Below are 15,138 nucleotides of genomic sequence, written 5' to 3' on the forward strand. Positions count from 1 at the left end.
CAAGATTTATTCCCATAAAATCCAACAGGAAGTTCTCATGCATTGGTTTTCTGTCTACATCAATAATCAGCTTACCTTGATAACCAATTTGTCCAAAGTCATGGTAGCCTCTGCTGATGAAATCTTAAGATAAATAAAAGAAGTATCACTTTAGGAAACCTGTGATAATTAAGGACACTGAACCCCACATACCATAATGCTCAAATGTGAGAAGCATGCTTATGAATATATATCATTTGGTTTCTCTTCACTTTGTAGCTTACAACAGAACTACAGATAGGCACAGAATAGATGTAATATGTTTAACTAGTTTGCTTGGGGTTTTAAAACATTTCCCCAGATCAATTCATTTTTTGCAATTATTGGTATAGAAAATAGCACATCTTTAGCATTTGCTGTCAAATAGACATATAATTACTTATTAGGACAAGGGGAGAAACACCACAGTAGTATTTCCCAAACATGGCAACTTCAGATGTCTAGATCCAAAACTGTCAGCAATGGCAATTTCATCCAAAGATCCTACGTGTTACTTAGGTCTTCCTAAAAGAAATATATAGTAAGACAAAGGTGTAAGATTTTTCTACTGAGAGTGCATATTTATTGTCATAACCTTCCTAGTTGGGTCCTATTTGCCTCACCATCATAAACCGTCTGTTAAAAAGGCTATATCAGTGCCAATATAAACTAAGTCAAGAACAGATTATATATAATGAGATATATTAAAGATAAACTATTACAAATAGTTGAAAGTTTGGAATTAGAGAAATGCACACTTTTTAACTATTATATTTACAAGGTATAATTAAAGTATTGATGTTTCTATATTACAATCCATTTAAGGAAAGTGTTTTGCTATATCCTAGTACACTGTTCTATTTAAGAAAGAATTAAACAAAGAAAAATATTACTACCTATACCTAAAGAACACTTCTGATCAAAACTTCTGTTTAAAAGAGAGCATTGCAAATAATGTTACAGTTTGCAACGTTTCAAGACTGGTTTACTATTGTTAGATTATTCATGCTTTTTTATTTTTATTATTTTTATGATTATTTATGATTTATGTTGTTTGATTATTTATGATTTAAATCTACCATTCCATCTGTTTGATTCTATGATTGTCAAGTGTATACTGAAGCCAAGAAGCTCAAATTGTAGGAGGGAAAAAGGCAGGGAGTTTCAGATTGGTACCAACTTCTATTTGGGTACTCTCCTATTCACAGTAAGGACTGAGGATCATGAGAACAGTTTAACACTTTAGACATGCTTCCATCTTTGGACCCTCCCTCGAAATGGATGGAGGAGGGACCAGCAGCTGACTTGATAGTGAAGTCCTGTAATGGTATGTGGGAATGACCTTGGAAGACAGGAGGGAGAGCTGCAGATTGGATAACCGGCATGTAAAAGATGTCTCAGCCCACAGAAAGAGTAAGAACAGGGGAAACATTTCAGAAGGGACTCTCCCTAGTTTTCTAGAGAGTAAAAGGAGAGGAAGGGAGAAAGACTTTTAGACTTGCAAGATTCTCTTAATGTAACCTTGCAATTAAGATAGAGCTAGTACTCCTGGTTGTGCTTCTTGTCTGGACTACCTCATAGAACTTACAGGTACATCTGACACACCTAATGCCACCTTCTCTTCAAGCAACGCAACACCCACAATATAGGTGTCATGTGACTGTTACAGTTCTCCCCTGTCCGCTTAACTCACCTGCCCGGGCTAGACCAAAATGTTGAAAAAACATCTGAGAAAAAGGCAATAGTCCATTTCCTCCATATTACTGCCAAGAGAATTACATGGACGTATCAAGGCAATTAGCAGGAGTCAAATTTGACTCAAGGAAGTCTTTATTTTAATGCACAGTATTACAGTGAGGCCCTTTTCCCCCTGCTGACAGAGAAACCAATGCTAGATTCAAATACTCTATCCTGTACCATCTACTGCATAATTTTTTTATCTTTCCTTGGAGGTCCCCAGACACTGCCCAGAATCATGCTTAAGACCAGGGGAGGAAAACACACACACACACACACACACACACACACACACACACAGGCCATTCATCAGAGAAACCAAAATGCTTTCTACATTCCTCAATTCCTGGGAAAAATACAGCAGATTCTTTATTACTTATCTTTGCATTCATTGCTTAACTGTCTGACGGAAGGGTGAGGACTGTGTAATTAAAAGCAAATGTTTCCAGAATTCAAAACCAAACAGGACAGGATAAAAGCTTGTGGAGATAAACTCTGGAATAAAGAGCAAAGGAAAGAGCCAAAAGGGGACCCAACAGTGACGAACTACTGTGGCAGAATTTAGACTTAAAAAAAAAAAAAAAAAAGGACACCTCCCCCTATAGAAACTAACACTCTGGGTCTGTGTACATACACACAAATATGTTTGAATTTTTTTCCCCTGCACAATGGAAAGGTACAACCTGAAATGGAATGACCATGCAAAGAACACCTTTATAAATGGTGTCCTACCAAAGATTTAGGCAGAATTATTCACAGGTCTAGATAGACTTTGAAGCAATTGCATGTAGGCCTCCAGGAGCAAGAGCTAAATCTAGGACTATAAAATGATTACTAAGATCTGATACAAAGATTTGGATCAAAGAGCAGGAACAGCAGGTTCATAATTTAAAACATGACTGTGGAACTTTAAATCATAACCTATTTTAAAGCAAAGGGTACCTGTGCTTAAAGTGCTTTCAAACAGAAGATTTATTCCTAAAGCTGTCTGAATCACAGGCCTAATTCTCCTATACACCTCTTACTTTGTAGGAGAGCAAATTCTGGACTCTATTCTTCCAGCCATGAGTCATTTTCAGTGGTAATCGAACCAAGTCATAATTTACTATGCCATGTTTTCTGACCAAGGACAAAGATCGCAGGGCGTAGGGGGAATGAACTGCAGAGGCAACAGACAGGATTCAGAAATCTTTTGCAACACTGTCTTCTCTTAACATGTTTCAAATGTTATGAAGAACTAAATGTACAGATAGTCCTCACTTAACAACCACAATAGGAACCGGAAAATTCATTGTTAAATGGGGTGGTCATTAAGTGAGGCATCACATGATCGCACCTGATTTTACAACATTTTTGCAGTGGTCGTTAAGCAAATCACAACGGTTGTTAAGTGGATTATGTTGTTTCCCCATTGATTTTGCTTGCCAGAAGCCGGCTGGGAAGGTCGCAAATGGCAATTATGTGATACTGCAACTGTCGTAAGCCCAAACTGGTTGCCAACCACCCAGATCACGATCACGTGACCACAGGGCACACTGAGACAGTCATAAGCATGAGGACCTGTCGTAAGTTTTTAGCTCTGCCGTAACTTCGAACAGTCACTAAACAAATGGTCACTAAATAAATGGTCATTAAGTGAGGACTACCTGTACATAAGTATGTCAATAAGTATCACAAATCTGGTTATAGATCCACAAAGTACATGAAAACATTCTGTGGCATGAAAACTTTGGTTCGGATTCCTCCGAAGAAAGCACTCCAAGCCAGGCAGTTTCCAAAAAGAGGAGTTTATTGTGGTCAGCTAAGCAGGGGCCACTCCAAAGTAGGAACGCACACCAAACAAAGAGTTTGGTAAACCTTAATGCATTCCTGCATTCCATTACACCTGCGTACTACAACCTTCTGGAACATTTATCAGTTTTTACTTCACCCTGTACCTTATATAGGTTCTTCAAATTATTTCTTCATTCTAAGTCTTGTTGTGTATGTGTCTTTCTCATTTTGACCTAATGGCGGTTTCTGCACAACCATATTTACCAGCACGTATGGCGTTTGTCAGTTTGTCTAGCAGAATTAAACATTTCCTCCTTCAATTCTTACCTGCCAGCAGGACAAAAACTGGAGACTTTTCAGTTCAGATTCTAACAGCAGCTGGATGACCCTGTAGAAGTCACTTTAAAAAAAAAAAAAAAAGGAACTGTTAAAAGAAAAAGCACAAGATTGTTAATTGCCAAGCTGGAGAATTAAGATGCCTGAATACTTGAGAATTTCTTGCCAACCAGTATTCAGGAATACTTTGTCACAGAAAATGGGAAAAATTACCTAAATCAAACTTCATGAGGTCATGCAACATCACTTTGCTTTTTGCTACAGCAAAAACTTATTACAGAGGCCTCCAATTTTTAGGCTAGGAGATGTAACCCTCACAAAAAGCTACTGGGGACTTGCCCATTCATGCAATGGCTATCTTAGGGGATATAAAGCAGTTACAAAGCACTAATTTACAGAATGTTAACTGCTATCCTGAAATATTGAAGGATGATCCCTGCTTCTCTTTCTTTTCCTGAGGATACTGAATGCAGCAACCCCTCCTTTTCCTTTTCTACAAAAGTTTATAGGGCTCATTTCGGGTCCAGAAACATTCTTGGAAATAAAGGAGGCTGACATTTTGCTCTGATAGGAAACAAACTAGCTTCTTAATTTAATGCAAAAAGTCAGATTGGGCAGGGAGTCTGGTGGGCACCAAGAAAGGGTTTCTCCAGGTACATTGGTACCCTGGATGCCATGACGAAGATCCCAGTGTTAGCAGAATTATGAATTTTATACCACACTGGCAGTTAAGCCCTTTTGCCCAAGAGACAGCAGGAATTCCTTTGAATTACAGACATAAAGTAATATGGCACAAATTTCTTCCTCCTTCTGCCTTCAACCGTTAAGGAGAACCAGGCAGAACGCTGTCACCTAAGGGCTTAATTTTCTGTACTATGTCAAAAGAGCTAAGCTCCAGCAAAGTACTAATTCATTCTCCTAACCCACGAACAGAGTCACAATGACCAACCCTCAACCTAGGCACCAACAGACATACCATACAAAATAGATGTTCCCGCGGCACACAACGATGCTGTGAGGACAGGCTCAAGGTCAGGAGCAGATCAGCACAAGTGGTTTGTCTGAGTAGGATTAACGCAGGAGGGCTTTGGGTAGATAAAAACCTAGACCAAAATAAATTAAATAATGCAAACCTCTGCATATAGAAAACTAGAAAAGGTGAGGCCGCAATAACCTTTTCTCCTGGATGCTTGTTTTCTATACATGCACTCATTTTCTCTTCACAGAGAAGCATTCAGTTCCTAAGAATTCACATGTGCAAGCATTCAGCTCTACAGTGCAGATAAAGGTTGACCACCTCACTGAGATCCAGACTATTTTCCCCACATGTAGAATTTTTATCTTTATTTAGGGACAGGAAAAACATTGCATCCATACTTCAAGACACAATATAATTTTCCATCTGACAGCTATAAAACAACATATAGGTTGAATTGGACAGATCATTGTCAGGTTTTCAAGTTGAATTGTTCGGATACATTTGAGATAACGTGACTCATCAGCATTCATCTGGTGCCCTCCAGATATGTTTATATATTAAATACGCTATAAACAGCAAATTTATTTTCCAAGTGTGGTTCCTTACATAAGTGAAACAGGGATCCCAGGTCTGAAGAATTCCTGGCGTTAAGGAAATATAAAGGATTTTTATAGGTGGAAAATAAAAAAAGAAAATACAATTTAAGTCAAAAAGAAAAGAAAAATTAGGGACAGAGGAAATAATATATCTCGGAAGAGTACAGCTTAAACAGGAGCACTTCACACTTCACATTTTATTACCGATTCTACTTATTACTTATTTGTAAATCACTTCTTTTCTCCTATACTTTCTTTTTAACAGAAACTCTGTGTAGAACACAAGTCAATGGGCAAGCTCATCCTTAGTGGCATCTCTACAATGTACATAACATTATCATTGGATGAATAATTAAATATAACAAAGGGCACACAAAAAGTAGCATTTGGTGGGATTAAAGTTGGCTACATTCCATTGACCAAACTTTCACTTTAACAACTTCATATTGTGTGTCAGTTGCACCCGTTCCTAGATCGGGGGGCTCTACTCACAGTCACTCATGTCCTAGTAACCTCCCGGTTGGACTACTGTAATGCGTTCTCCATGGGGCTCCCCTTGAAGATTATCTGGAAGCTTCAGCTGGTGCAGAATGCAGCAGCATGGGCAGTTACAGTGGGGCAAAAAAGTATTTAGTCAGCCACCAGTTGTGCAAGTTCTCCCACTTAAAAAGATGAGAGAGGCCTGTAATTTTCATCATAGGTATACCTCAACTATGAGAGACAAAATGAGAAAAAAAATCCAGAAAATCACATTGTCTGATTTTTAAAGAATTTATTTGCAAATCATGGTGGAAAATAAGTATTTGGTCACCTATAAACAAGCAAGATGTCTGGCTCTCACAGACCTGTAACTACTTCTTTAAGAGGCTCCTCTGTCCTCCACTCGTTACCTGTAGTAATGGCACCTGTTTGACCTTGTTATCAGTATAAAAGACACCTGTCCACAACCTCAAACAGTCACACTCCAAACTCCACTATGGCCAAGACCAAAGAGCTGTTGAAGGACACCAGAAACAAAATTGTAGACCTGCACCAGGCTAGGAAGACTGAATCTGCAATAGGCAAGCAGCTTGGTGTGAAGAAATCAACTGTGGGAGCAATAATTAGAAAATGGAAGACATACAAGACCACTGATAATCTCCCTCGATCTGGGGCTCCATGCAAGATCTCACCCCGTGGGGTCAAAATGATCACAAGAACGGTGAGCAAAAATCCCAGAACCACACGGGGGGACCTAGTGAATGACCTGCAGAGAGCTGGGACCAAAGTAACAAAGGCTACCATCAGTAACACACTATGCTGCCAGGGACTCAAATCCTGCAGTGCCAGACGTGTCCCCCTGCTTAAGCCAGTACATGTCTGGACCCGTCTGAAGTTTGCTAGAGAGCATTTGGATGATCCAGAAGAGGATTGGGAGAATGTCATATGGTCAGATGAAACCAAAGTAGAACGTTTTGGTCTAAACTCAACTTGTCGTGTTTGGAGGAGAGAGAATGCTGAGTTGCATCCAGAGAACACCATACCTACTGTGAAGCATGGGGGTGGAAACATCATGCTTTGGGGCTGTTTTTCTGCAAAGGGACCAGGACGACTGATCCGTGTAAAGGAAAGAATGAATGGGGCCATGTATCGTGAGATTTTGAGTGAACACCTCCTTCCATCAGCAAGGGCATTGAAGATGAAACGTGGCTGGGTCTTTCAGCATGACAATGATCCCAAACACACCGCCCGGGCAACGAAGGAGTGGCTTCGTAAGGAGCATTTCAAGGTCCTGGAGTGGCCTAGCCAGTCTCCAGATCTCAACCCCATGGAAAACCTTTGGAGGGAGTTGAAAGTCCGTGTTGCCCAGCGACAGCCCCAAAACATCACTGCTCTAGAGGAGATCTGCATGGAGGAATGGGCCAAAATACCAGCAACAGTGTGTGAAAACCTTGTGAAGACTTACAGAAAACGTTTGACCTCTGTCATTGCCAACAAAGGATATATAACAAAGTATTGAGATGAACTTTTGATATTGACCAAATACTTATTTTCCACCATGATTTGCAAATAAATTCTTTAAAAATCAGACAATGTGATTTTCTGGATTTTTTTTCCCATTTGTCTCTCATAGTTGAGGTATACCTATAATGAAAATTACAGGCCTCTCTCATCTTTTTAAGTGGGAGAACTTACACAATTGGTGGCTGACTAAATATTTTTTTGCCCCACTGTATATACATCTCTAGCACAATACACGTTACCAATCTGTTTCCAAGTCCAATTCAAGGTGCTGGTTTTAACCTTTAAAGCCCTATATGGCATGGGACCAGGTTATTTGAGGGACCGCCTCTCCCTGATTACATCTATCCATCCCACCAGATCCAGCAGAGAGGGCACACTGTGGGTCATGTCAGCTAGGGAGCTTCATTTGGTGGGTCCTAGGCAGTGGGCCTTCTCTGCTGTGGCCCCTGCTTTATGGAACATCCTTCCCACCTAAGTGAGGTTGACCTCATCCCTTTTAATTTTCCAGAGGTCCCTCAAGACTTGGTTGTGTCAGCAGGCCTGGGGACCCAAGGGACTGGAGAAATATTGAGATGGCTCCTGTGTAATTAACACCTACTCTTCACCCAATCTTTTTTATTCTGTTTTAGTTTTGTGCTTTTTACAATTTTGAGCTTTTTTATATTAATATGCATATATTGTTTTTAACTCTGTTGTACGCCACCCAGAGTCACTTGCTTGTGAGATAGGCAGCTATATAAATATGACAGATAAATAAATAAATAAATAAATAAATAAATAAATAAAATCAAGATATGCACTAATCTTCTGTAAGCACATGGAAGTGCTTCCTGCTTCCTTTGGCTTGCTTCAATTACCCAAGGCCTGCATTTTCTCTAAACCAGGAAACCATGGTTATACATTCTAAACCATCCAGAATATGAAGTCACTGTTTAAGCTCCTGAATCCCATTTTGTTTAGAAACAATAAAAGTTAGTTCCAGTCCTTATGGAATGGATCCTTCTTGGTCTGTTTCATGGGAAAAGGATAGCAAAGAGGCTACCTATAAGAATGTGACATTTTTGCATTCCTCAGTTTATTAATCTGAGATTTGATTATCTGTATCCAGCCTCCCCTTTTCAGTGTTGTATAGTTTGACCTCTAATTACTATATAAGAAAACCTTCCCATTTTAGTTGTCCTCGTAACACAACAGCAACCTCTAGTGTTTGACTGAATTATTCCTGCAAAGATTTTAGCAAACTGAATTTCTTCTGTAAAATAATTGTTCTCCAATTCCGATGAAGGAGTCTCTTCCTCTCCCTTTTTGAGCGCATATTTTGTTTTTATTCTTTCCTGATTTCTTCTCCATTTGCAGATTTCCTTAAATAATATTCTGCATGAATTTGGAGTGCAAAATCTGCTTTGCATCCATTAGCTTCTTGTAACCGTGTTAATTTCCAGCAAGATGAGAAGAATTTTTCTCATACTCTACATGTCGGACTGAGGCTGAAATAAATAAAGTAAAATTGGAAGAGTGGGCAAAAGATCTTTTCAAATTTAGGGTTTGGTCTCTCAGATACAATACTGCACAGCTTTAAGTGAGACTTTTTCCAAAAGATCCTCTTTCACAAAATGGAAGTTTAGCCAGCTACTTGTAGCTTGCCTCTAAACAGTCACAAATATCCCCTCCCATTGACAGCTTAATGGAAGACATCAAAGCCACCATTTGCATTGACTCTCCTGACACCCTTCAAGATAGGCTGGAACGCTCCTGACCAAAGTGCCCCAAGATACTAAGATTTTCTGGTCACGGCAATAGATAATTTTTTTTTTGCCAATTTTTTAAAAAGTCCAGTTCAACAGATGTAAAGTACTTCAATAATCAAGAAGGGGGTGCATCTTCATAAGCTGAACCAGTAGCTACATGAGGTATTTAGCACTGCATGTGTAATTTTGTTTTATAGCCTGCCATCTTTCAGGAGCTCAACGCAGCACACCTAGCATCCCCTCCTATTTTTCCCTACATCAACCCTGGGAGGTAGGTTGGGCAGAGAAGGTGACTGGCTGAAAGTCATCTAGTGAGCGACCATACCTGAGGGAGGAGTCTTCCTAGTCCAGCACCTTAGCCATCACGCTGCCCTGAAATTATATGCACATGTATGTTCATTTATAGACGCCTGCATGTGAGCCCATGCAGATAAATTTATATGAAATACCTTGGGAATATCTATTGAAACACATTCAGGTATCCAATGAATAAAGCTAGGTGGATTTGATTTAAAATCACATTATCTTATTTTTTCTGGCCAGCCTTCCACAACAAACAATCAACATAGATGTAGTAAAATATGCATTTCTAAATTAACTGTTTTAAAACATTTTTAAAAATCAAAAAGCAGGTAATTCCAGCTACGTCAGTAGCTAAGAATTAAACCTGATATTAAGCCCTAAGAATAGTGGTAAGAAAATGAGCATGACTCACTCCATTTTTTAGTACCTGTAATGTAACTCTGTCATTGCCTGTTTCTTTTTTTCAAGGTGACACTCAGTTCTGTCCAAGCTTCAACAGCATCGGAAATAATTATTTCACTGCTCTTTATTCATGGCCCCAAGAATAGACTTGAGGAAAGTAAGCAAATGTTTCTTGTCTCCCTTTATCTCCAGTAAATTGAATTCCATCTATACCTTCATGATTTTTCCATAAACTGATATTGGAGTTCTTGATATAGTGCTCCAAGAATCCATAAATGTGTTTCATGTGGGAAAGTTAATAAAGTCCTTTTTTCCCCCCTTTGGAGTAGCTACTACAAAGTAGTTATTGCAAAAGTACTTGGCAATGTTTACAACATCAGTCTTTTTTTGTGGAGCAGTAAAGTTTTCAGCAAGAAAGTTCACTAAATGAACACTGCAACTGTATACTATGGACTTCATCATTTCTTTTCAGTTTATTATCCTGAATAGACTTGCAGCATTATAAATGAGAAAGCTGCATCCCAGACATTTAATGTTTACTACTACTCCTTGGACATATTTAACAAGTGCATTTCCTGATTTATCAATTTTATTTATTTATTTATTTATATATCAAATCTATACACCCCCCATCTCACTATGTAAGTGACTCTAGGCGGCTCACAAATAAAAGCCATAAAAACAGTGAAAAACTTACAGAAGCAAAGTTACAAGACGGAGAGGACATCCTCAAGTCACCAACCACCCCCAGTACCGTGAACCCCCACTGGATCCCCAAGCTAGTCGGCAGAGCCAGGTCTTAATGCTCTTCTGGAAGGCCAGAAGAGTGGGGGCCAATCTCACCTCAGGGGGCAAGATATTACACAGGGCAGGGGCAATGGCAAAAAAGGCTCTCCTCCCAGACCCCACCAGTTGAAATTCTTTAGCTGACGGGGTCTGTAACATGCCCTTCCTGCTGGATGGGTGGGACAGGCTGATATAACCGGGACAAGACAGTTCCTCAGGAAGAAAGCCACTCCCTTCTTCTGTTAATACATAAGGACATATGATGGAAACACTGTGGATATGTGCTACCCATCAAGACACAAGATAACAATTTCCCCCTCTAGAACATCTGCACAATTCTCAATTTCTTCCTTATATGCTTTATCCAACAATTGCTCTGCCAGATTGCTCTACGGTATTGTCCAATCTAAGTCTGGCTCAACAACCACTGTGTTGATGAAGTATATATTCTCAACATAGAAACATGTTACATAAAGAAATTGGGCAATTCCCCCCCCCCCCCGAAATTACTTCCTGGTGTTATTTGCTGCTTTTTATTATTAAGTTTTCTCCACATATTTCTACATTAAGGAGACTCTTTTTGAGGTTATGAGAAATATACTCTCTTTCTGATATACACAGTGTAGCTGAAACACTATGATACAACCCTGAAATAAAAGACACTGATGATAATAAACATGGACAGAATCTTGTATTTTGAGTGTGAATCCACCTAAGCAAATTAAACCCATCGTGCAATGAGAGAGAGAGGGAGGGAGAGAGACTGCTCATTTAATATTATTTAGTACAGTTACTGATAAAAGTTTAGCAGTACGCTACAGTTGTTTAGGAGTTAAGTAAGCTATTCAATCAATAAATAGTAAAAGAAACATCCATCTGTTAACTGTATTAAACTACCATAATGTAATAGCAACAGTATTTTTGTTCAAACGGGAGAATTCCAGTACTAACTTAAAAAGCCCAAAGTTTTCACCAAAGAAAACAGGCAGCCCATAAGAAACAAAGAATATGATGACACAAAAATAGTTATTAACATGTCCCCTTCAGTATCTTCAAAGCAGGACCAACTCTTATAATGATGCTTCATTCAGGTAACCAGGCCTTACATTTCTTTGGTGCACCATTTTGTGTGTTTTAGCCTGTCTTAGACTCATACATAAGAATTTCACTGAAATATTGCCAAATGAAAGCTTTTTCACAGCTTACTGCCATGATTTGAGTTTTAGGCAACAGAGGATAGGTTTCAGGACGAGAAACCAGTCAGGTCTCTAGTATTTCAGGAGTGTGTTCTAATCTTTCATTTCTTTCTGTCCCTTGCATTTATACCTGGTCCCTCTCCTCCTTGCACAAATCAACTCCATGACCATAAATACTTTATTCGTTGACTGTTCTTTGTGCATTTTTAGAAAGCAATCTGTTACCAGGTTAAGTTACCACTCATTTCCATATGAGAATAGTAGAATAGAATACAAGTAGCTCAAATATACCATCCTGAACACAACTTCTATGTTAATTTTTTACAAAACATTTCAAGGGAAGTTTAAATATCTGCTTAAAATTTCCATTAAAATTTCCATGACTCAGAAATCATAAAAGCCCTATCAAAAGATTAGTAAAGTAGCTATTAAAAGCAAATTGATTGTACAGGTTGACTCAGGCATGATACTACAAGGACAGAATTGGACTGGGAAGACATAAGATGTGCATGAAATAGCCAGGTTTAGGTGCTCTGAGCAGACCCAGGGCACACCTGTGCCAGGCACAGATATTCCAGGGTGGAAGATGGTAAGAGAGTGGGAAAGCCATTGGCAGTAGCACACAGTGGTGGCTAAGCAAACTAAAAGGAAACGAAGATCAAGGGAAGAGTTGGGGGAAGTAGACAGTATGCCATGCTTGAATTCAAGTGCAGTCATGGGTAAGAAAGGTGGTGTATAGTTGGACTGATGCACAGGCCACATGAAAGAGGAGAATACAGAAGAGTAAGGTATATCAGCTTTGCCCCACTCACCTCATAAAACCAGTCTGAAATTTGCCTTGGCTGAAACTTGGAACAACCGAGATGATCCATGCACAGAACAAAACACATTCTCCATTTCAAGCATGCCTCTAAACTAAACTAAAATTAAACTTAGGTCTATAAGTAAACTTAAAATTGTCAAAGTATAACTGACAATACTTTACATACTGAATTGTAAGGTTTACGAGTAGGGGAAATTAGGTGACTTAGAATGACCATTTTATGATTACAAGTTATATTTTTCAGGATCAGGCCATACAAAAGAATATTCTCAAAAAACATTATTAACTTAATACATGATGGGAATGTACCTATTAGAAGTAGTGGCTATTTAGTGAACATCAGTGTCACATAGGTATTTTGCAATTATTACAGATGCAGTATGGAAGACACTGCCCATTCAATGGCAACTTGATGAAGTGTGAAGTGCCACATCAAGACTGGAAATAGTACTATTAATGGGCAACTAGAACGCAATAGTTGGAGAAATGGAGGAATGTGAAATTACCATACAGGAACATTTGGACCAAGTAAATGCAATAATGCAGAACATAGGTCAATAGAGTTGTATGAAGAGAATTCTCAGTTTATTGCCAACACGTAATTCAAGGGACATAAATGCAGACTCTTCACATGGCCATTACTGGAAGCACAATAGTTTCAGATTGATTATATCATAGGAAACAAAAGGTGAAGTGTATCCAGGCAGTCAGGATACTTCCAGGTACAAACTGTAGAACTGACCATGAATTCTTGCCGTCTAATACATATTAGGTTAAAAATAGAAAATTAAAGAGAGTAGATATGCTAACAAGTTTCAACATGGAATACATGCAGGCAGAATAAAATATCAACGTAAACAGATTCAATAGACTTATGTGAAAGGGCATCTGAGGGGCTATGGGAAGAGATAAGACACACTGAGCTCCTTATGTCCTCCAACCACAGCACAAGCATTTTTTTTTAATGCCATGTTTTCCTAATGCCTTTGTCTCACTTCCAGTCCACCGTGGAGGCAGCTTCAAGTCATCCTTAAGGGTACTTTCCTCTTTGTCCCAGCACAAGTTTTGCAGAAGATACGTTCCAGCATGTTTCATGACAGCATGGATGGCAAGAGTTGAATCTGCCCATCTCCCATTGGTCATGTTAGCCTGCTGCAGGCATGCCCCCTCTCCTCTAATCTCTGGCAACTGCCCTGTGGCAGTGCTCCCCTCCACAGCCATTCTGGTTTGGGCCACAAGAGCGAGACTGTAAGGCACCTGATTTCCACAGAAACACCTGCTCACTTAATGCCTGAATCCCTCGAGAGACACCTTGACCTGTTTTTCTTTCCTTAATGTTCTTTTCAAAGAATTAGATGTTTTTTTCCAAAAAGTATTACTGCCATGATGACTGCATTACGGTGGCAAGATAGGGCTCAGGAATTGGGGCTGCCAATTTTATGGCAGCATACATTTCTACTAGCTCAGGGACAGATGGATGGCACTTTAACAAGGCCCTCTTGCTGTGCCCATTGTGGGAACTGAAGCAGAAAAAAATTATTTCCAAGATTTCAAACAGGAAAAGATCCAAGTGGCTTTTAGAACAAGGTTTCAAGACAAAGACGAAGAAAAGGTATATATGCATGCCCGCACACGCATACACAATACAGCCAATTTCAATAATGGAACAGTGTTTACAACGCCCTTCTTTCTTAGCATAGATAGCAGTCACAACGTTTAAAATTTAAGGTGCTTTCGTAGTCAATAACTTATTCCTCTGTTTTACTTTCGGAGGAGCAGAAGGGATCAGACTCACGCAGCTAGCGAGATCGCGCTTTCTCCATGATCGCCTATCAGCCCTACTACTTCTACCACATTAAGTTTTCCAAAATAACTAGGAAATTCCGTTGCAACAGAAAAAAAACTCTGCCTCTCCTGATGCTTCCTAGCAGCAGCCCAATACTAAATTGGCGGGCGATTCCCAAATCTCCGAGCAGAGGCTTTAAGAGTCCACACCGCTCTGCAACCGCGGCTTACCTCATTCAAAAGCGTGCGCCGCACCTTGAGATGTGATTTAAAAAAATTTGAAAAGGAGACATCCGGAAGCGTGGATTGGCTCATCCATATCACGTGACGGGAGACAGCCAATAGCCTTTATACGGTATTTTCCAGCCTTCGAATCTTTCTGATACGTCAGGGGAAAGCAGGTCGCGTGTACTGTGTGTTCTTTCAGACGTACCAAAAAAATGGCTGTTCAAACTGCGTAGAATCGCGTGTCGGGGCTGAAGTATGACTTAGGAGAAGATAATATGCAAGAGTTATCTATCTATCTATCTTAGGCAAGGGTGTTGTGGCTCAAAATAATGTCTTACTTAATATGCTGAAAAATACTGTTTTCAATAGAAAAACTTGAGGGGTTTATTGTTAGCTAGCACCCCAAAAATACTAAGGATGCCTT

The 15,138-nt window shown here is 39.5% G+C and overlaps 1 protein-coding gene across 1 annotated transcript in view; it reads right to left on the reverse strand.

Annotated features, from left to right (window-relative positions):
- The window catches only part of SLX4IP (SLX4 interacting protein), a 92,687-nt gene extending 77,939 nt beyond the window's left edge, over window positions 1-14,748 (reverse strand). Inside the window, exons 1-3 of the mRNA XM_088134559.1 lie at window positions 14,718-14,748; window positions 3,856-3,928; window positions 76-123 (exon numbers count right to left, since the gene is read on the reverse strand). Coding sequence (XP_087990685.1) covers window positions 76-123; window positions 3,856-3,928; window positions 14,718-14,722 — 126 coding nt within the window. The 5' untranslated portion in view covers window positions 14,723-14,748. The remainder of the gene's footprint in view (window positions 1-75; window positions 124-3,855; window positions 3,929-14,717) is intronic.
- Between the last annotated feature and the right edge of the window lie 390 nt (window positions 14,749-15,138).

The sequence above is a fragment of the Python bivittatus genome, unplaced genomic scaffold (assembly GCF_059951505.1).
Source record: "Python bivittatus isolate LINGU-HERP-01145 unplaced genomic scaffold, Pbiv_v1 ctg000020_np1212, whole genome shotgun sequence".
Lineage (NCBI taxonomy): Eukaryota > Metazoa > Chordata > Lepidosauria > Squamata > Pythonidae > Python > Python bivittatus.